This window comes from Rhinatrema bivittatum, unplaced genomic scaffold (assembly GCF_901001135.1).
Source record: "Rhinatrema bivittatum unplaced genomic scaffold, aRhiBiv1.1, whole genome shotgun sequence".
Taxonomy (NCBI): Eukaryota; Metazoa; Chordata; class Amphibia; order Gymnophiona; family Rhinatrematidae; genus Rhinatrema; species Rhinatrema bivittatum.
Window position 1 is genome coordinate 192887 of NW_021820389.1, and position 23676 is coordinate 216562.

General features: G+C 46.7%; 1 protein-coding gene across 1 annotated transcript in view; it reads left to right on the forward strand.

Moving 5' to 3' along the window:
- Positions 1-368: 368 nt before the first annotated feature.
- Positions 369-23676, forward strand: part of LOC115081595 (E3 ubiquitin-protein ligase TRIM39-like) — a 29050-nt gene continuing 5742 nt past the window's right edge. The window contains exons 1-2 of the mRNA XM_029586016.1: positions 369-799; positions 5223-5453. Of these exons, the coding sequence (XP_029441876.1) occupies positions 386-799; positions 5223-5453 (645 nt within the window). The 5' untranslated portion in view covers positions 369-385. The remainder of the gene's footprint in view (positions 800-5222; positions 5454-23676) is intronic.

Genomic DNA, 23676 nt, shown 5'->3' on the forward strand with positions numbered 1-23676 from the left:
TCACCCCTTGAGGCTTTCTCTCCCTCTCCCTCCGAGAGTATCTCGGTCTTGGACTGAACCTTATCTCTCTGACCCTCTCTGCTTCCAGCCGCCCCGGCACCCAAAGGCTCAACCTGCGGGGAACAAGGGCCGGTACTGGCGAAGTCCCTGTCTGCCTCTGTTCCCGGCCTCGCCTCCCGACGGCGGGGACCTGCGGGGCCCAACCCCTGAGGTAGCGTCAACCCCACCTCCGGCCAAGGGTCAACAATTCCTAACAAAAACAAGTACAGAAAAGCAGAAAGCTATAAACCTCCTGTCCCAGAGAGACACTCCCTACTGATAAAGAAATCACGGGTCAGCACAGGAAAGTGAAACCTAAAGCTTACTTTTCTATCCTGCAAGAGCCATGGCTGCTGCAAACCTCACTGAGAGTCTAGGAGATGAAGCTTCCTGTCCCATCTGTTTGGATTATTTTACAGATCCGGTGACATTAGACTGTGGACACAACTTCTGTCGCTCCTGTATCACTCAGACCTGGGAGGGGAGAGACACAAACGTCCCCTGTCCCCAGTGCAGGAAAACCTCCCAGCAGAGGAACCTCAGGCCTAACTGGCAGCTGGCAAATGTGACGGAAATAGCGAAAAAGCTTTCTGAGAGCTCAGTGAGAGAGAAAGAGGAGAATCTGTGTGAGGAGCACGAGGAGAAGCTGAAGCTGTTCTGTGAAGAGGATCAGAGACCAATCTGTGTTATTTGTAGAGAGTCCCGGGACCACAGATCTCACACCGTGATCCCCATACAGGAGGCTGTGCAGGAATACAAGGTGTGTGTCAGTATCTTTATTATCACAGTGTGTCCCGGGGTCACAGATCTCACACCGTGATCCCCATACAGGAGGCTGTGCAGGAATACAAGGTGTGTGTCAGTATCTTTATTATCACAGTGTGTCCCGGGGTCACAGATCTCACACCGTGATCCCCATACAGGAGGCAGTGCAGGAATACATGGTGTGTGTCAGTATCTTTATTATCACAGTGTGTCCCGGGGTCACAGATCTCACACCGTGATCCCCATACAGGAGACTGTGCAGGAATACAAGGTGTGTGTCAGTATCTTTATTATCACAGTGTGTCCCGGGGTCACAGATCTCACACCGTGATCCCCATACAGGAGACTGTTCAGGAATACAAGGTGAGTGTCAGTATCTTTATTATCACAGTGTGTCCCGGGGTCACAGATCTCACACCGTGATCCCCATACAGGAGACTGTTCAGGAATACAAGGTGAGTGTCAGTATCTTTATTATCACAGTGTGTCCCGGGGTCACAGATCTCACACCGTGATCCCCATACAGGAGGCTGTGCAGGAATACAAGGTGTGTGTCAGTATCTTTATTATCACAGTGTGTCCCGGGGTCACAGATCTCACACCGTGACCCCCATACAGGAGGCTGTGCAGGAATACAAGGTGTGTGTCACTATCTTTATTATCACAGTGTGTCCCGGGGTCACAGATCTCACACCGTGACCCCCATACAGGAGGCAGTGCAGGAATACAAGGTGTGTGTCAGTATCTTTATTATCACAGTGTGTCCCGGGGTCACAGATCTCACACCGTGACCCCCATACAGGAGGCTGTGCAGGAATACAAGGTGAGTGTCAGTATCTTTATTATCACAGTGTGTCCCGGGCTCACAGATCTCACACCGTGATCCCCATACAGGAGGCTGTGCAGGAATACAAGGTGTGTGTCAGTATCTTTATTATCACAGTGTGTCCCGGGGTCACAGATCTCACACCGTGATCCCCATACAGGAGGCTGTGCAGGAATACAAGGTGTGTGTCAGTATCTTTATTATCATAGTGTGTCCCGGGGTCACAGATCTCACACCGTGATCCCCATACAGGAGGCTGTGCAGGAATACAAGGTGTGTGTCAGTATCTTTATTCTCACAGTGTGTCCCGGGGTCACAGATCTCACACCGTGATCCCCATACAGGAGGCTGTGCAGGAATACAAGGTGTGTGTCAGTATCTTTATTATCACTGTGTGTCCCGGGGTCACAGATCTCACACCGTGATCCCCATACAGGAGGCTGTGCAGGAATACAAGGTGTGTGTCAGTATCTTTATTATCACAGTGTGTCCCGGGGTCACAGATCTCACACCGTGATCCCCATAGAGGAGGCTGTGCAGGAATACAAGGTGTTTGTCAGTATCTTTATTATCACAGTGTGTCCCGGGGTCACAGATCTCACACCATGATCCCCATAGAGGAGGCTGTGCAGGAATACAAGGTGTGTGTCAGTATCTTTATTATCACAGTGTGTCCCGGGGTCACAGATCTCACACTGTGATCCCCATACAGGAGGCAGTGCAGGAATACAAGGTGAGTGTCAGTATCTTTACTATCACAGTGTGTCCCGGGGTCACAGATCTCACACTGTGACCCCCATACAGGAGGCTGTGCAGGAATACAAGGTGTGTGTCAGTATCTTTATTATCACAGTGTGTCCCGGGGATCACAGATCTCACACCGTGATCCCCATACAGGAGGCTGTGCAGTAATACAAGGTGAGTGTCAGTATCTTTATTATCACAGTGTGTCCCGGGGTCACAGATCTCACACTGTGATCCCCATACAGGAGGCTGTGCAGGAATACAAGGTGTGTGTCAGTATCTTTATTATCACAGTGTGTCCCGGGGTCACAGATCTCACACTGTGATCCCCATACAGGAGGCTGTGCAGGAATACAAGGTGTGTGTCAGTATCTTTATTATCACAGTGTGTCCCGGGGTCAGAGATCTCACACTGTGATCCCCATACAGGAGGCTGTGCAGGAATACAAGGTGTGTGTCAGTATCTTTATTATCACAGTGTGTCCCGGGGTCACAGATCTCACACTGTGATCCCCATACAGGAGGCTGTGCAGGAATACAAGGTGTGTGTCAGTATCTTTATTATCACAGTGTGTCCCGGGGTCACAGATCTCACACTGTGATCCCCATACAGGAGGCTGTGCAGGAATACAAGGTGTGTGTCAGTATCTTTATTATCACAGTGTGTCCCGGGGTCACAGATCTCACACTGTGATCCCCATACAGGAGGCTGTGCAGGAATACAAGGTGTGTGTCAGTATCTTTATTATCACAGTGTGTCCCGGGGTCACAGATCTCACACTGTGATCCCCATACAGGAGGCTGTGCAGGAATACAAGGTGTGTGTCAGTATCTTTATTATCACAGTGTGTCCCGGGGTCACAGATCTCACACTGTGATCCCCATACAGGAGGCTGTGCAGGAATACAAGGTGTGTGTCAGTATCTTTATTATCACAGTGTGTCCCAGGGTCACAGATCTCACACCGTGACCCCCATACAGGAGGCTGTGCAGGAATACAAGGTGTGTGTCAGTATCTTTATTATCACAGTGTGTCCCGGGGTCACAGATCTCACACCGTGATCCCCATACAGGAGGCTGTGCAGGAATACAAGGTGTGTGTCAGTATCTTTATTATCACAGTGTGTCCCGGGGTCACAGATCTCACACTGTGATCCTCATACAGGAGGCTGTGCAGATATACAAGGTGTGTGTAAGTATCTTTATTATCACAGTGTGTCCCGGGGTCACAGATCTCACACTGTGATCCCCATACAGGAGGCTGTGCAGGAATACAAGGTGTGTGTCAGTATCTTTATTATCACAGTGTGTCCCGGGGTCACAGATCTCACACCCTGATCCCCATACAGGAGGCTGTGCAGGAATACAAGGTGAGTGTCAGTATCTTTATTATCACAGTGTGTCCCGGGGTCACAGATCTCACACCGTGATCCCCATACAGGAGGCTGTGCAGGAATACAAGGTGTGTGTCAGTATCTTTATTATCACAGTGTGTCCCCGGGTCACAGATCTCACACCGTGATCCCCATACAGGAGGCTGTGCAGGAATACAAGGTGTGTGTCAGTATCTTTATTATCACAGTGTGTCCCCGGGTCACAGATCTCACACCGTGATCCCCATACAGGAGGCTGTTCAGGAATACAAGGTTCCGATTCACATCGTGGTTTTTTTTTTCGTCCGGCCCAATCGCGGTTTTGTTTATCGGCTGCGCCCAAGCCGATAAACAAAAAACCCATCCCGACCCTTTAAAACTAATCCCTTAGCTTCCCCCACCCTCCCGAACCCCCCAAAAACATTTTACAGGTACCTGTAAATCCCCATACAGGTACCTGGTGGTCCAGTGGGGGTCCCGGGAGCGATCTCCCACTTACGGGCCGTCGTCTGCCACATGGTAAGGGCAAAGGCCATCGGCGCCATTTTTATTAGTGGCAGCCCGGGGGGGTCGGGAGGGTGGGGGAAGCTAAGGGGTCAGTTTTAAAGGGTCGGGGTGGGTTTAGGGATTGTTTTGGTGTGCCGTTTTTCCCGCCCTCCCCCAAAACGATAAGAGAACCCCCACGAACAATATTGTGGGGTTTTCTTATCGTTTTGGGGAGCCCCCGATTTCTGACGATTTTGAAAGTATTTTCAATCGTCCGAAGCCCGATTCACATCCCTAATCTTTATTATCACATTCATAAATCAGTCTTCTTTTTAAATGTATGTTGGTGATATTATCTCACATGTACTCTTTATGTGGAAATTCTTTCTTAAAAAATAATATTGAAATTCAAACAAAAGATGTTTATTGTTCACAGAATAAAATCTAAACGCACTTGGAGCCTCTGAGAAAGGAGCTGGAAGATTTTCTGAAGCTTAAATCCAGAGAGGAGAGGAGAGCTGAGGAGCTGAGGGTGGGTGTCTGTGTCTCATCAGTGCCCTGAACCAGATCAATCAGAGGATCCTAGGATCCATCCTGCCTTGTTACAGAGGCCTGGGAGTATTTCTGGTGCTTATTAGCTGAGGACAGGCAGATTGGGGATCATTTCTGCTCTCTCCCTCAGAGGCCAGGGATACCTGGGGCCTGATGCTTTTTAACCAGTTGCACTCCAGGATGTACATTTACCCCTTAACCACGTGTGAAGTGAGAGATAACTTTCCTCTGATGTAAGCATTTGATATTTGCAGCTTTTGATTGACTCCTGAGAGCTGTGACGCAGTTTCTGGTGGTGGATCCTCGGGTGACACAAAGCTCAGGAGGGCTCTGGGAACAGCAGAGATTCCTTGTTCATTGCAGGAGCTGCATCCAGAGCTCTGTGCACCTAAACCAGGGCCGTGTTACTGAGATTTCCATCTCTTTGTTCCATGCAGAGCCAGACAGAGATCAAGAGACGGAGGGTTGAGTCTGACTTTGAGGAGATACAGCGGCTTCTGACTAAGGAGAAGCGGATCCTTCTCTCCAGACTGGAGAAGGAAGAGAAGAAGATTCTGCAGAGAATCGGGGAAAATGTGACCCGGCTAGAAGAGCAAAGCTCCTCCATCAAGCTCCTGATCTCCGAGATAGAGGAGAAGAGTCAGCAGCCAGCGGCAGAGTTACTGAAGGTGACAGCTCAGAGAGATTTCTAAGGAAGTTACAGATCTGCCATGAGGGCTGCTGGGATTCACTTACAATATAAAAACCCTAAAATAATCATTTCCCTTTGAATATCAGCTGTAGTGATACATAAGGCAGGCTAAACCCATCAGATAAATCAGTGGGAATCTGAGGTAGGAATAATTATGTGCATAGGTGCAGACAGGGAGATTTTCAGGATTACTTGATATTATAATTGTGTAAGATCAGGAATCAGATCTTGGTCTTGGCTGCATTCACTCAGGAGAATTTTCAGCCACTTAAAAATGCTCCTTTTGATTGAAGAAACAGCAAATCTGAATAGAACCGGAGCAATCAGTGGTTGGCTGCTGATATTTTGCAGACAATTGTGTAAAGTGTAAATCTCTCCTGGAAGAATAAGCCAAGTCTTGAGAGCCCCAGCTTGTCCCGGCTCTTGGAAAGCTGGGACGTAAGTCCTGCGAGAGGTTTTATTATAACAAATCAGAGACAGAGGGAGCATCTTCCAGTAACTCCTGACTTTCCTCTGTAGGATCCCAGATCAGGGGCGGGTTGGCCTGTCGTGGGATCGGGCATCCCACCGTGGGCCGGTCGCTCTGATCAGGTGATTTTTCCAGCTTCCTGCTGTGAAGAGGTCCTGCATGGAGGTGGCCCAAAAAGAGACCCTCTCCTCCCCACCTTGCAGGCAATGGAGATTTCCCCTCTGTCCATGCGAGTACGTGCTGGTGCCACAACTGTGGCCATTTGTGCTGTTACCTGCTAACTACACACGGGGCCTTGCTATGCTGCAATCGACCTGTGCACCACTGTCCTCCTATCTAGAGTCCAGCTCTGACCTCCCTCCAGATAAAGTTGCCCCTTTGCTGGGGGGTGAGGGGAGTATTTCTCTGTTCTTCAGCTTCCCCTGCCCCTCTCTCCCCATTCCTACATTGGTAATGCCCCAGTCAGGAAAAAAGTGAGGAGGGCAGCCCATGTGTGTATGAGAGAGTGAGAGAGGATGTATGTGAGTTGGAGAAAGTGGGAGATAAATTTATGTGTATGAGAGAGGGAGAGAGAGTATGTGTGTGTGTGACAGAGATGAGATCATGGGTATGAGTGAGGAGGGAGAGAGAATGTGTATGTGAGAGAGTATGTGTGTGTGTGACAGAGAGATGAGATCATGGGTATGAGTGAGGAGGGAGAGAGATTGTGTGTGTGAGAGAAAGAACATGGACATTTGTGAGGGAGAAAGCAAACATATCAGGAACTGGAGGGTCCTCAGTATGGTTCACGGGGAGTGGGATCACATATATGCAAATGAGAGGGAGGGGAAGGACACCTTCTGACCTCTCCCCCCCAGTCTTCAAGTGACCAGTTCAGGTCTGTGGAAATGTTGGTCACCCTACAGGAGCCGCGTGTAGCAGTGACCTTCTTCCACCTGCCTTCCAGCATTGAGGAGCAGCGCTGCCATCCCTCAGTCGAGAAAGGGAAGGCCAGAGGAAGGGGAAGCCTGAAAGCTATATGTGTGTATGAGAGGGAGACTGCACGTGTGTGTGTGTGTGTGCAAGAGAGCCTGCATGTTTACAAACGTACAACAGAGCCTGTGTATGTGTGAGAGACTGCATATGTTTGACAGATTGAGAGGGCCTGTATGTGTCTGAGAGAGCCTGAGACTGGGTGTGTGTGAGACAGTAACAGAGCCTGTGTATGTGTGAGAGACTGCGTATGATTGACAGACTGAGAGGGCCTGTATGTGTCTGTAAGAGCCTGAGACTGTGTGTGTGAGACAGTAACAGAGCCTGTGTATGTGTGAGAGACTGCGTATGATTGACAGATTGAGAGGGCCTGTATGTGTCTGTGAGAGCCTGAGACTGTGTGTATGTGTTTGTAAGAGAGAGTAATGGAGCCTGTGTATGTGTGAGAGACTGCGTATGATTGACAGTCTGAGACGGCCTGTATGTGTCTGTGAGAGCCTGAGACTGGGTGTGTGTGAGACAGTAACAGCCTGTGTATGTGTGAGAGACTGCGTATGATTGACAGACTGAGAGGGCATGTATGTGTCTGTGAGAGCCTGAGACTGTGTGTGTGTGTGTATGTGTGTGTGTAAGAGAGAGTAATGGAGCCTGTGTATGTGACAGCGTATATGTGAGTGAGAGAGAGCCTGTGTGTGTGACAGCATGTGTGTCTGTTGGGGAGCTGGAGAGAAGTAAAGATTGTGAGGTCCCCACCCCAATCCACAAAAATCTGTGGGTGACTGGAAACCAAATGATTCCAGGTATTTATTTATTTTATTTATTTAATGATTTTTATATACCGCCGCTCATCAGAGATATCGCGTTGGTGTACAGAAAACAAAAACTTACGCCGGAGCGTTATACATGAAACAATATAATAATAGTTGAAGGCATTTACATAAATCAAAAAAGCTAATACTGTCCTATAACTTAAATAAAGCAACATTACAGTAGTAACAAATATAACTTGCATTAGCAGGAGGAAACCTGGGGGCAGGGTATACAGAGAACAAAGACTTACGCCGGAGCGTTATACACAAAACAATATCATAATAGTTGCAGGCATTTACATAAAGCGAAAGAGATAATACAGTGATATAACTTAAATAAAGCAAAATTATAGCAGTATCAAATATTTATTTTATTTATTTTAATTTTTATATACTGGAATTCCTGTATACAATACAAATCAGTCCGGTTTACAAGAAACAAACAGAATTGCCCAGGTCTGGGAGTTAAGACCGAGGTTTTTTACAAAGAACATTAAACAATAACAATAAATATCAATAAATAACAATGAACCATTAACAATTTGCAGGTTAAACTTGAATTAATCGTAAATTGAATTAAAATGAAGAAGATTAGCAGGATATACGTTGCATATTATTAACTGTAAAACAAAATATTCCAAGTTCAATCAGAGTAGGGCGCTTAGTTACATTCTGGAGATTGTATACCTTGAGTTAGCGGGAGCAAACCTGGGGGGGGCTGGGTAGAAGAAATAAAATTTGAAATAAAGAGGCGGGGGAAGGCGATGCAACTAAGGGAAAGCATAAGGACGGTGAAAAGGGCACAAGTAGCAAAAATTAGCGATTATTTGAGGGTTTATCTAGGGTACAAAGGTAGAGCAGAGGAGCGAGATGGGGTGGCACATTGAAAGAGGATATTTATTAAGGGAGAAGAGAGGGCAGATGAGGGGTGTAGAAACGCGAGAAGGCATCATGTGTAGGCTCGAGGGAATAACCATGTCTTGAGTTTTTGTTTGAATATCTTAGGAGATAATTCAAGACGTAATTCAGTGGGCATGGAATTCCATAATATGGGGCCAGCTAAGGAAAGGGCGCGAGGATAAATAGTTTGGGAGAGGGGGTCTGCAATGTGGCAAGGTATAGAATTCTAGTTGGTCTGTTAGATTTTTGAAATTGTAATGAGTTAGTGAGCCATTTCATTTCAGGATTGTGGAGGGCTTTGTGGATGAGTGATAGTGTCTTGTATTGTATGCGAAAGTGAATGGGGAGCCAGTGTAATCCCTTTAAAATAGGGGTAATATGTTCCTTTGAGGTAGTGTTGGTAAGGATACGAGCTGCAGTATTCTGTAGGATTTGTAACGGTTGGATGCAGTTTTTAGGTAAGCCTAAAAGAAGTGCGTTACAGTAGTCAATTTTAGAAAAGACCATGACTTGTAAAACAGTGCGGAAGTCAGAAAAGTGAAGTAGAGGTTTGAGTTTTTTGAGTGTATGGATCTTGAAAAAACATTCTTTGAGAATTGCGATAATAAATTTTTTGAAAGTCATATGGTCATCAAGAATGACTCCTAAGTCCCGGACTTGGTGGGGAAATTGGGTGTGTGGCAAGAATTTAGGTGTTGTGGGCATAGTATGTAAGGGGGTGGGAGGTGATATGACCATGAATTCCATGTTTGTAGTATTAAGGGCAAGTTGGATGCTATTTAAGAAGTTATTGATTGAAGTTAGAGTGGCGTCCCAAATGTCAAGGGCTTTCGGAATGGAGTCTGTTATAGGAATGAGGATTTGTACATCATCGGCGTACAAATAGTGTGGAAGCTTAAGGTTGGAGAGGAGATGGCAGAGGGGTAAAAGGTAAATGTTAAATAGTGTGGATGAAAGTGAGGAGCCTTGGGGATCTCCTTACCTCAGGGGAATTTCCTTAGATTCGTGGTTGGCAATTTTGACTTTATAATTTCGGTTACTAAGGTACGAGGTAAACCAATTGTGAGCAAGGCCAGATATTCCGATCTCGCAAAGTCACTGAAGGAGTATCTGATGGCTAACCGTATCGAATGCAGCTGAAATATCTAGGATTGCTAGGAGATGGGATTGCCCATTATCAAGGCTTTTGATAAGGTAATCAGAAAGTGACAGAAGAAGGGTTTCTGTGCTATGTAGTTTACGAAAGCCATATTGGGAAGGAGACAGGATCTGGGGTTCATCTAAGTAGTCATTGAGTTGGCGGTTGATGGTTTTTTCTAGGATTTTGGCAATAAATGGGAGATTGGAGATGGGACGGTAATTGCCGAGGTCAGACGGGTCAAGCTTAGGTTTTTTTAGAGTGGGTTTAAGGGTGGCTTGTTTTAGTGGGTTTGGTACAAGACCAGAATCAATGGATGCACTGATAATGTTCGATATAGGAAGGGCTATTAAAATCAGGGATAGTGAGGAGAAATTTTGTAGGAATGGTATCAGAGGGGTGGGATGAGGGTCTGGCTTTTTTGAGTAAAGATTCAATTTCCATTGCCATTGTGTGTTCAAATACTGTAAGGTTTGCGGAGAGGTTACTTGTGTGTATGGAATAATTGCTTTGGGGTGTGTAAGGGATGGAGGGAAAATGTGTCATCAGTTTGTTGACTTTGTCATCGAAGAACGTTGCTAGTTGTTCGCATTTAGTTTTGGCTTCTTCTTCTGGGATGATATTTGGTGTGAGATTGGTAAGCGAGGTGACATAATCAAATAAAGCTCTAGGATTGAAATGGTACTGGTGGATCTTCTTAGCATAGAAGTTCTTTTTGGCATTATTTATTTCATCATTATAGCTGTGTAGGGAAGTTTGGAGAGTTAGAAATTTTTTATCCTATTTTAAATTTGGGGGGTTATTTCATGTGTCTGCTGTTTGAAATATTTTATGTTTGGGAAATATTAGAAAAAACTTATGATAATTGCTTGATGTTCGATGGATGTTGCCTGCTTGACATATTTATTCTTTTTTTTAGTATTGATTTAATATTATGAATGATATTCTATATTTCTTACTTTATTGCTTAATGTTGTTTGAGGAATGATGTTTCTGTTTTTCCATTGTTGCAATGCATAATAGTCAGGCTTACTGTGTTTTCCAGAGCATGAGTGAGCATGCCTGAGTGAGCCGTGAACACGTATGTGAGTGAGAGAGATCGAGCACGCCAATGAGCATTTGTGTGAGCAAGAGGACTATTTAAAACAGTGAGCGTGTGTATGAGAGAAAATATAAGGGAGTCTGTGTGAGAATGAGCATATATGTTAGAGAGTGTGTATATATAAGAGAGAGGAGAAAGTTTGTGCTCATCTCTTATCCCTGACTAATCCATGACAATCTGAGGGTGACTGGAGCCTAAAGATCCCAGGTATGAAGAGCAGAGGATTTTTTATAGCCTTAGTTTTAATTATTGGGTGTCGTTTGATGCGTCTGCTGGTTGGAAATACTTTACTGATTGTTTTTTGTTTTAATTTTCCAGTGCTATATATTTTTAATCATTCAATGTTCTATTCATCAGCTGCTTTGAGATATTTATTGTTTTTATAAATATTGGTTTACTATTATCATATCTTGATTTTGTTTGATGTTTAATGAGGAATGGTGATGTTTTTGTTTTTCTGTCGTTGCACTGCATACGGAGTCTGTCTTGTTATAGTTTCCAATTCAGTTTTTGTTTGCATGTTTTCAGTTCAGCTTTATTGTCTCTTTATTCTGTGTTTGGTGAGGGTCTGTCTATTCTGCATGTGTGACTGAGATGAGGTATTCTGCTAGCGTAGGGATCTATAACAGCTTGGCTTGTTCTGTTATTCTAATATCAGGTGTATTGGTGTTTTAGGGCCTGTTGTAACAGAGTAGGTAGGCAGTGCCGAGCCTGGGGAGCTATAAAAGCAGCAGACTCTGTAGCACTCAGTCAATGGGAATGCACTGGAATGGTGGTGGGGGGTATGGAGAAGTGGAGGCGAGCTACAGTCACAAAAAGGGATGGAGTGAGCCAAGAGGAAGTGCCGATGCAATGCTGGGGAGGCATCTGCAGGCTGGGCTTTCCTCCTGAAAGGGTAAACTGGCTGTGGAAACAGTGAGTCTCCTGGAGTGAGGGTGAGAAAGGGAGAGGGTGAGTGCTGGCAGCGAGCAAAACCTTTTTAGATAATCATGTGGCAGTACTGAAGCAGAGGTGCTCACTGTGTGAGCAGATGAGCAGCAGCAGTACAATGACAGAATGTGTGTTTCAGAGAGAGAGTGAGGCTGTGGGTGTCTCTCCCTGACACAGAAATACACCCATGCACACACTTTCTCTATCACACACCCGTACACTGAGGGCAAGAGTCTGTGACTGAGAGACTGTGTGTGTGTCTGACCCTGGCTGGCAGTGTGGCTGTCACATTACTTGGGAACTGGTTCATGAGCTGATTGGTTGACAAAGGACTTTAATCCCAGATGAGGAATGCAAGATATAATTATGAGGGAGGGAACCAGACTTGTGGGCGGATGGCAACTGATTGCATGGATGGAAGAGGTCCCGCAGCTCCGTTTGCTCACACCTCTGGTCTAGGGTGTATTCTACGACTTAGTTATTTAGGAAAAATGTGACATTTATGTTGGAGATTGTTTGGCTCAGATCTTCCAGGCTCCAGGTCACATGATCTACCTATGAGGGTCAGTTTGGCGAGCTTTTGGGAAATGTTGAAACACTGCTGCAGGGAAAATCCACAAGTGAGTCAGACAGATATCTTGTGGGTCGGTTTTGAATGAAATCCCCCGGGCTGATATTTTCCTGCAATCCACCCTTGTCCCAGATCTTTAGTGACATCGGGAATAGATTGGACAAGCATCTCGGGTCTCTCGCTCTACCAAATAAGCAAGGGGAGCCACTGAGGGGACGTCTCCAGCAATTCTTGTTCAGTTCTTGCCACTGTTTGAGTGCGGATTCCACAGGCCTTTCCTGTAAAGATTTCAAAAGAGAGGCCACAAAACAGCTTTGAAAATTAGGCACCTCCAAGCCCCCTAGATCTCTAGTTCTTGAAGAATCAGTTTTCCTACCCTAGGGGTCTCTTTCTCTGAATATAACTGAATCTCTTACTTTGAACTTGTTTAAGCATCACATCAGGTGTTATCACCAGACCAGTACAACATTAATTACCCTTAAGGTCACAGCGAGTGATCCAAGCTTCCAGAGGCCTGCGCCCCTTCCACCAGAAGAGGACCAGAAGCCTCATCTACATATCCTATCCAGCAGCCCCAGGGCAAGGACTACAGATGTCACAGGGTGTGATCCAGGCTTCAAGAGGCCTTCACCCCTTCCACCAGAAGAGGATCTGAAGCATCATCTACATATCCTATCCAGCAGCTCCAGGGCAAGGACTCCAGAGGTCACAGCGAGTGATCCAGGCTTCCAGAGGCCTGCACCCCTACCACCAGAAGAGGACCAGAAGCCTCATCTACATATCCTATCCAGCAGCCCCAAGGCAAGGACTCCAGAGGTCACAGGCTGTGATCCAGGCTTCCAGAGGCCTGCACCCCTTCCACCAGAAGAGGATCTGAAGCATCATCTACATATCCTATCCAGCAGCTCCAGGGCAAGGACTCCAGAGGTCACAGCGAGTGATCCAGGCTTCCAGAGGCCTGCACCCCTACCACCAGAAGAGGACCAGAAGCCTCATCTACATATCCTATCCAGCAGCCCCAAGGCAAGGACTCCAGAGGTCACAGGCTGTGATCCAGGCTTCCAGAGGCCTGCACCCCTTCCACCAGAAGAGGACCAGAAGCCTCATCTACATATCCTATCCAGCAGCAACAGAGCAAGGACTCCAGAGGACACAGGGTGCGATCCAGGCTTCCAGAGGCCTGCACCCCTTCCACCAGAAGAGGACCAGAAGCATCATCTACATATCCTATCCAGCAGCCACAGAGCAAGGACTCCAGAGGTTACAGCGAGCAATCAAGGCTTCCAGAGGCCTGCGCCCCTTCCACCAGAAGAGGACCGGAAGGCTCATCTACATATCCTATCCAGCAGCCAAAGAGCAAGGACTCCAGAGGTCACAGGGTGCGATCCAGGCTTCCAAGAGACCTGCACCCCTTCCACCAGAAGAGGACCAGAAGTATCATCTACATATCCTGTCCAGCAGCCCCAGGGCAAGGACTCCAGAGGTCACAGGGCAAAATCCAGGCTTCCAGAGATTTGAACCCCTTCCACCAGAAAAGGACCAGAAGCCTCATCTACATATCCTATCCAGCAACCCTAGGGCAACAACTCCAGAGGCCACAGGGTGTGATCCAGGCTTCCAGAGGCCTGCACCCCTTCCACCAGAAGAGGACCGGAAGGCTCATCTACATAGCCTATCCAGCAGCCCCAGGGCAAGGACTCCAGAGGTCACAGCGAGCGATCCATGCTTCCAGAGGTCTGCACCCCTTCCACCAGAACAGGACCGGAAGCATCATCTACATATCCTATCCCGCAGCCCCAGGGCAAGGACTCCAGAGGTCACAGCGAGCGATCCATGCTTCCAGAGGTCTGCACCCCTTCCACCAGAACAGGACCGGAAGCATCATCTACATATCCTATCCCGCAGCCCCAGGGCAAGGACTCCAGCGGTCACAGCTAATGATTTCCAAATTATCCTAAACAACTGGAAAGCAGGTTGTTAAAACAAACAGAAAACACACTTTGAAATGTCTGTATGCCAATTCCAGAAGTCTAAGAAGTAAGATGGGAGAGTTAGAGGGTATAGCAGCAAATGATGAGGTTGGCATAATTGGCATCACCAAGACCTAGTGGAAGGAGGATAACCAATGGGTCAGTGCTATAACAGGGTACAAATTATATCGGAATGATAGGAAGGATCAACTTGGTGGGGGTGTGGCACTTTATGTCCGGGAGGGTATAGAGTCCAACAGGATAAAGATCCTGCAAGAGACTAAATGCTCAGTAGAATCTATATGGGTAGAAATCTCGTGTGTGTAAGAGTATAGTGTTAGGAGTATACTACCATCCACCTGGACAAAATGATAAGCTGGACAATGAAATGCTAAGAGAAATAAGGGAAGCTAACCAATTTGGCAGCACAGTAATAATGGGAGATTTCAATTATCCCAACATTGACTGGGTAAATGTAACATCAGGACTTGCTAGAGACATAAAGTTCTTGGATGGAATAAATGACTGCTTCATGGAGCAATTGGTTCAGGAACCAACAAGAGAGGGAGCTATTTTAGATTTAATTCTTAATGGAATGCAGGATTTGGTGAGAGAAGTAACGGTGGTGGGGCCACTTGGCAATAGTGATCATAACATGATCAAATTTAAACTAATAACTGGAAGGGGGAAAATAAGTAAATCTACAGCTCTAACACTAAACTTTCAAAAGGGAAACTTTGATAAAATGAGGAAAATAGGAAAAAACTGAAAGGTGCAGCTGCAAAAGTTAAAAGTATAAAACAGGCGTGGACATTGTTACAAAATACATTTTAGAAGTACAGTCCAAATGTGTTACACGCATTAAGAAATGTCGAAGAAAGACCAAACAATTACTGTCTTGGTTTAAAGGCACAGTGAAAGAGGCTATTTTAGCCAAAAAAAAGTCCTTCAAAAATTGTTAAAAGGATCAATGTGAAGAAAACAGGAAAAAGGATAAGTATTGTCAAGTTAAGTGTAAAACATTGATAAGGCAGGCTAAGAGAGAATTTTAAATTAAGTTGGCAATAGAGGCAAAAACTCATAATAAAAACTTTTTAAAATATATCCGAAGCAGGAAAATTAAGAGGGAGTCTGTTAGACTTTTAGATGACCGAGGGGATAAAGGGGCTCTTAGGGAAGATAAGGCCATTGTAGAAGGAGTAAATTAATTCTTTACTTCTGTGTTTACTAATGACGATGTTGCGGAGATACTGGTTCCCGAAATGGTTTTCAAGGGTGATGATTCAAATGAAATGAACAAAATCTCTGTGAACCTAGAAGATATGGTAGGCCAGATTGATAAACTAAAGAGTAGCAAATCACCTGGACCAGATGGTATGCATCCCAGGGATCAGAAGGAACTAAAAAAATGAAATTTCAGATCTATTAGTTAAAATTTGTAACTTATCATTAAAATCATCCATTGTACTTAAAGACTGGAGGGTGGCCAATGCAATCCCAATATTTAAAAACAATTCCAGGGGCGATCCAGGAAACTATTGACAGGTGAGCCTGACTTCAGAGCCAGGAAAAATAGTGGAAAATATTCTAAACATCAAAATCACAGAGCATATAGAAAGACATGGTTTAATGGGACACAGCATGGATTTACCCATGGGAAGTCTTGCCTCACAAATCTCCTATATTTTTTTTAAAGGGGTTAATAAACATGTGGATAAAGGTGAAACAGTAGATGTGATGTATTTGGATATTCAGATGGTGTTATACAAAGTCCCTCAGGAGGGGCTTCTAAGAAAATGAAAAAGTCATGGGATAGGAGGCGATATATTTTTGTGGATTGCGAACTGGTTAAAGCAGAGGAAACAGAGAGTGGAGAGAATGAGACGGGATTTAAGGAAACTGGAAGAGTGGTTGAAGATATGGCAGCTGAGATTCAATGCCAAGAAGTGCAGAGTCATGCATATGGGGAGTGGAAATCCGAATGAACTGTATTCGATAGGGGGGGAAAGGCTGATGTGCACGGAGCAGGAGAGAGACCTTGGGGTGATAGTGTCTAATGATATGAAGTCTGCGAAACAATGCGACAAGGCGATAGCAAAAGCCAGAAGAATGCTGGGCTGCATAGAGAGAGGGATATCGAGTAAGAAAAGGGAAGTGATTATCCCCTTGTACAGGTCCCTGGTGAGGCCTCACCTGGAGTACTGTGTTCAGTTCTGGAGACAGAGACAAGATGGAAGCGGTACAGAGAAGGGCGACCAGAAAGGTGGAGGGTCTTCATCGGATGTCATACGAGGAGAGATTGAAGAATCTAAATATGTACTCCCTGGAGGAAAGGAGGAGCAGGGGTGATATGATTCAGACTTTCAGATACTTGAAAAACTTTAACGATCCAAAGACAACGACAAACCTTTTCCGCCAGAAAAAAATCAGCAAAACCAGAGGTCACGAGTTGAGGCTCCAAGGAGGAAGACTAAGAACCAATGTCAGGAAGTATTTCTTCACGGAGAGGGTGGTGGATGCCTGGAATGCCCTTCCGGAGGAAGTGGTGAAGTCCAAAACTGTGAAGCATTTTAAAGGGGCGTGGGATAAACACTGTGGATCCTTCAGGTCTAGAGGACGCGTATAAAGAGCAGGCAGCAAAACACTGCACGGAGCAGCAGTTGTTGCGGTCTCTACTGCTTCCCTCCGCTTAGGGCTCAAACCCGCCTACCTCCGCTTCAAGAACCACAATATTCCGCCCGCTCTGCATCCCGGGGGCTTCTCTCACTCCACGTGGCGGCCGCCATTACGTGCCTGCTTCTCGTCAGTCTCACGCGCGAGGACGCACGTCTTGTACGCTCAACTCCCGGAAGCCTGGCCCCGCCTGTGCTGCTGACGCCACGCCCAAGCCCCGATATAACTGGCGCTCAAACTCTCTCTCATTGCCTTGCAACGAGGTTCTCAACTCCATAGTTGTTCTTAGTTGCGTTCCTGGTGATCTCCACGTTTCGTGCTTCTGACTCCAGTTTGCTTCTGACTTCCGCTTCAGCCTGCTGCCTGCCTCTGACTCCGGTTTGCTTCTGACTCCGCTTCAGCCTGCTGCCTGCCTCTGACCCTGGTTTGCTTCTGACTCCGCTTCAGCCTGCTGCCTGCTTCTGACTCCGCTTCTGCCTGCTGCCTGCCTCCGACTCCGGTTTGCCTCTGACTCCGCTCCAGCCTACAGCCTGCTTCAGCCTCCGGTTTGCCTCTGACTCCACTTCAGCCTGCAGCCTGCTTCAGCCTCCGGTTTGCTATAGACTCCGCTGCCGCCCGCTGCCCTGCCTTCAGCCGGCCCTCGGCCCTGTACAGCTGGTTCCCGGCTTCCCGGGTACCTTGGACTTCCTATCCTTCCTGTTTGCTCTGGTCCCGATCTAAGCCTATCTCAGCCCCTGGACTTTCTGTCTCAATTCCGAGTCCCGAGGACCCGGTGCCCTACGGGCTCCTCCCGGGGGGGTTCCTGGTTCCCGGGTGAACACCTCCTGCTTGTGGCTCCGCCCCCTGGCCTACCCTGTCACCCTAGGTAGGCCGGCCCAAGGGTCCACTATCTCTCCAGCAGTGTCCAACTGCAACAGCAGTAGCCACAGAGGCATTCATGGAGCGGGATGCCAGTGGCCAGTGGTTGGTGTTCCACCTTCACGGAGCGGAAGGATGGAGGGCTGCCATCTCCCAATTAAAAAAGAAAAAACAAACAAACAAAAAAAAACAGGGATGGGTTCATGGGCTATAGGCATTACAAAATGCCGTCAGGAGATTGAATGGCAACGGAGGCTCAATTGAGCACCGTAAAATTTGGAAATAAAATATCGGAGAGAGTACCGTTATAAAGAGAATGAATACACCCTGAAGAAGACATTTCGTCGAAACTTGCGCAAGTCGGGAGTATGATGGACATTCTTAAAAGCTAAGTAACAGCGGCGGCGGTAACTTGACGGTTTGAAAATAAATGCTTAAAAAGTGCTAGTTACGGAGAGGAATCTAGACAACATAGTTGAATATTAGCATTAAAAAGACTCGGGTGATTCCTGCGTCCCATTATTGCAATTTTAGTATAAAATAAAAATAAAATTAAAAAATTGTTAATTGATTAAAATTTGGATGGTGGTTGGTTGTTAATGATTACAGCATTAACATGGCACCGGGATGGTGACTTTAAATATATGAAACAATCATTCATCATCATTAATTATTTTATAACATATTATAACGATTGGTTATATGATTAGGGTTGCTTTATGGGGACATAGGAAATCACTTGTTTAAATTCATTAAAAGAAAAAATACCAGGTGAATTGATTGTGGACATTACCAATTATTAGGCTTTTCAATATTTGATGATAGTTAATGTAACTTTCAATGCATATTTCACTTTCAATGCATATCCAGCATAGCTCCCTGTTTCAACGGCAGGGGAGAAGAAAAACGAATACTTCACGCATATCCAGCATAGCTCCCTGCTTCAACGGCAGGGGAGAAGAGAAACTAATACTTCACGCATATCCATCATAGCTCTCTGCTTCAACGGCAGGGGAGAAAAAAAACTGATACGTCACGCATATCCAGCATAGCTCTCTGCTTCAACTGCAGGGGAGAAGAAAAACTGATACTTCACGCATATCCAGCATAGCTCTCTGCTTCAACGGCAAGGGAAAAGAAAAACTAATACTTCACGCATCCAGCATAGCTCTCTGCTTCAACGGCAGGGGAGAAGAAAAACTGATACTTCATGCATATCCAGCATAGCTCTCTGCTTCAACGGCAGGGGAGAAGAAAACCTGATACTTCACTCATATCCAGCATAGCTCTCTGCTTCAACGGCAGGGGAGAAGAAAAACTGATACTTCATGCATATCCAGCATAGCTCTCTGCTTCAACGGCAGGGGAGAAGAAAAACTGATACTTCACGCATATCCAGCATAGCTCTCTGCTTCAACGGCAGGGGAGAAGAAAACCTGATACTTCACTCATATCCAGCATAGCTCTCTGCTTCAACGGCAGGGGAGAAGTAAAACTAATACTTCACACATATCCAGCATAGCTCTCTGCTTCAACTGCAGGGGAGAAGAAAAACTGATACTTCATGCATATCCAGCATAGCTCTCTGCTTCAACGGCAGGGGAGAAGAAAAACTAATACTTCACGCATATCTCTGCTTCAACGGCAGAGAGCTATGCTGCCGCTTACCCAACTAATCAAACTTAACATTTCACTTGGATGCAGCTCCATCACTGCTCTCTACATTAATGGTGGGTGTGAAAGGGAAATAGAACCAAAGGTTACTAAGAGCCAAGAGAAACAGGTAAGTATGAGAAAAAGAAGTGTGAAGCTTGCTGGGCAGACTGGATGGACCAATTGGTCTTCTTCTGCTGTCATTTCTATGTTTCTATGGATTAAATGATCAATTTTCCCAGAGGGTAAACAGTGAAGTACCTCAGGGATCTGTACTTAGATGTGGGCTTTTCAATATCTTTTAATATCTTTTCAATATCTTTACAAATGATCTGGAAAGGAATATGAAGAGTGAGGTTATCAAATTTGCTGATGGCACCAAATTATTCAAAGTAGTTAAATCACATGTGAGACTAGAAGATTGGGCATTCAAATGGAAGATGAAATTTAATGTGGACAAGTGCAAGGTGTTGCATATAGGGAAAAATAACCCTTGCTGTAGTTACAAGATGTTAGGTTCCATATTAGGAGCTACCACCCAGGAAAGAGATCTAGGCGTCATAGTGGATAATACATTGAAATCGTCAGCTCAATGTGCTGCAGCAGTCAAAAAAGCAAACAATGTTAGGAATTATTAGGAAGGGAATGGGGAATAAAACGGAAAATGTCATAATACCTCTGTATCGCTCCATGGTAAGACCGCACCTTGAATACTGTGTACAATTCTGGTCGCCACATCTCAAAAAAGATATAATTGCGATGGAGAAGGTACAGAGAAGAGCTACCAAAATGATAAGGGGAATGAAACAGCTCCCCTATGAGGAAAGACTAAAGAGGTTAGGACTTTTCAGCTTGGAGAAGAGACGACTGAGGGGGGATATGATAGAGGTGTTTAAAATCATGAGAGGTCTAGAACGGGTAGATGTGAATCGGTTATTTACACTTTCAGATAGTAAAAGAACTAGGGGTCACTCCATGAAGATAGGAAGTCTTTTAAAAGAATCCTCAAGACTCATTTCTACAAATTGGCCTTTGAAACTTTTTAGCCATTTTATTCCTTGCTTGTTCGATCTCTGGCTTGAATTTATTTGTATTATTATCAGCCAAACATGTTTTTATTTTATATTTTCAGTTGATGTAGGTTTTGTTATATCCAGCCCTCAACTATAAAAGGGCTGATAACAAATATTATAAATAGATAAATAATGTTTGGCAGCTTGCCGGGTATTTCTGATTTGGATTGGCAACTGTTGGAAACAGGACCATGGGCTTGATGGACCCTCGGTCTGATCTGTATGGCAAATCTAATATTCTTATCAATATCCCCTTCACTTTGGACCGCTCGGTGATTTACTCTGCATTGTGCTTGGTAGGGGAGGGGAGGAAAAGCATCATCGCATCTCTCATATCAGGCACCAGATTGCCTTGAGCTCCCCTGGGAAAACAGAGTTACCCTTACAACAGTAAGGGTAACTCTGAGGAGTAGCTCAGCACTGTCTCTGGCAGTGCTGAGCTACCCCTGGGAGTGACAGAGAGACTCAGCCCTGCCCACCAGCTCCATCTCCTGATGTAGAAGCTCAGCAGAGCCACACATTTTCCAGGTGAGCTCTCATAAGAAAACCCCTCAGTCCCAGCCTCTCTCCTTACAACTTCCAGGGGAGCTCTCATAAGAAAATTCCTCAGTCCCAGGCTCTCTCCTTACATCTTCCAGGGGAGCTCTCATAAGAAAACCCCTCAGTCCCAGCCTTTCTCCTTACATCTTCCAGGGGAGATCTCATAAGAAAACTCTCAGTCCCAGCCTCTCTCCTTGCATCTTTCAGGGGAGCTATCATAAGAAAACCCCTCAGTCCCGGCCTCTCTCCTTACATCTTCCAGGGAGCTCTCATAAGAAAACCCCTCAGTCCCAGCCTCTCTCCTTGCATCTTTCAGGGGAGCTCTCATAAGAAAACCTCTCAGCCCCAGCCTCTCTCCTTACATCTTCCAGGGGAGCTCTCATAAGAAAACCCCTCAGCCCCAGCCTCTCTCCTTACATCTTCCAGGGGAGCTCTCATAAGAAAACCCCTCAGTCCCAGCCTCTCTCCTTGCATCTTTCAGGGGAGCTCTCATAAGAAAAGCCCTCTGTCCCAGCCTCTCTTTTTACAACTTCCAGGGGAGCTCTCATAAGAAAACCCCTCAGTCCTGGCCTCTCTCCTTACATCTTCCAGGGGAGATCTCATAAGAAAACTCTCAGTCCCAGCCTCTCTCCTTACATCTTCTTCTCTTCTCTCTTCGCTGGATCGCTTCAGCTGGGGAAGGCCTGCGCGATCGGCGCCAAGCCCCGTCGGGGGAAGGTCAGTAAATCTATCCCCCACCCGGACGGTCTCAGCCCCGATCGCGCGACCGCACCGGCAGAACAGGGAAAAAAAGGAAAGCAGCAAAAAAATAAAAAAGGAACCGCGCCGAGTCCCGCCCACCATCCACCGGCCAGCAATCAGAGCCAGCCCTGCTGGGCTTTAAACGGGGCTCTGCTAGGCGCCGTGCGCGACAAAGGGGCCTGCCCCTTTGTGCGCCCCTTCGTGCAGCCCTTCGTAGCAACCTGTTGCAGATAGTTAAGGGCAACTTCTCGCCACTCCCACGGCGGCCATATTTCCATTTCCTCCCAACAGCAGGATAATCTCTGTAAGACTCGAGTAGGTTACAAATCCGACCAGTGTACCATTAAATATAGTTCACTTCAGCACCAGCCCTACTCCCTAGACCTACGAACCTCGATTCATACTCTCCATCAAAGAGCACTTTCGTAGATTTCTAGTCAGAGTCCACCCTCTAGGTTCAATACATCCCTCAGCTCACCCTACAATTTTTACCTTCAACACACCCTCCACAAAAAGCAAACATGGCTGCCTCACCCATCACCATCATTCATAATATCAAGAGAACTCCTGCAAAAAAACAAGCTATACCACACACTATACAAAAAAGATTCATCCCTATCATTATCTCGCCCCTGAACCAACTGCTGGGCCTCTCACTATTCACTTTATCTTTGCTGAACACACAGGGGCGGATTTTCAGCGCCCTGCTCGCCTAAATCCGCCCAAAACCGGGCGGATTTAGGCGAGCAGGGCCCTGCGCGCCGGGAAGCCTATTTTACATAGGCCTACCGGCGCGCGCAGACCCCGGGACTCGCGTACGTCCCGGGGTTTTCGCAGGGGGGCGTGTCGGGGGCGGGCCCGGTCGTCGCGGCGTTTCGAGGGTGTGTCGGCAGCGTTTTGGGGGCGGGTACGGGGGCGTGGCTACGGCCCGGGGCTGTCCGGGGGCGTGGCCGCGCCCTCCGGACCCGCCCCAGGTCGCGTCCCGGCGCGCAGGAGGCCCGCTGACGCGCGGGGATTTACGTCTCCCTCCGGGAGGCGTAAATCCCCCGACAAAGGTAAGGGGGGGGCTTAGACAGGGCCGGGTGGGTGGGTTAGGTAGGGGAAGGGAGGGGAAGGTGAGGGGAGGGCAAAAGGAAGTTCCCTCCGAGGCCGCTCCGATTTCGGAGCGGCCTCGGAGGGAACGGGGGTAGGCTGCGCGGTTCGGCGCGCGCCGGCTATACAAAATCGATAGCCTTGCGCGCGCCAATCCAGGATTTTAGTGGATTCGTGCGGCTCCGCGCGTATCTACTAAAATCAGGCGTACTTTTGCTTGAGTCTGATGCGCAAGCAAAAGTAGGCCTATTCGCGCTTTTTGAAAATCTACCCCACAGTCTCTTACAAAAAAAACCTCACCTCCTTCATGACTATCTTCTAGAAACACATACTGACCTTTGTGCGATCACTGAAACTTGGCTAAAACCAGAAGACATTGCTACAATCAACCAACTCCCTGTGCACGCGTATGACATATTCTCCATCCCCAGGCTGAAAAAAAGAGGAGGTGGTCTCCTTCTCGCAGCTAACAAAAAACTAGGAATCTCTCTACAGACTGCAATATCCTCACAATCTCTAGAATTTGCTGTATTTAAATCCTCCCACCTGCAAATAGGTCTCATATACGCCCCCCCAGGATGCCTGGAAGCAGACCCATCACCTTTGATCGAAAGCATAGCGAAACACATCAATGCCGACACACCAGCTATACTTCTGGGAGATTTTAACCTCCACGTGGACTCATCTCCTTGTTCATCCAGTTGTGAAA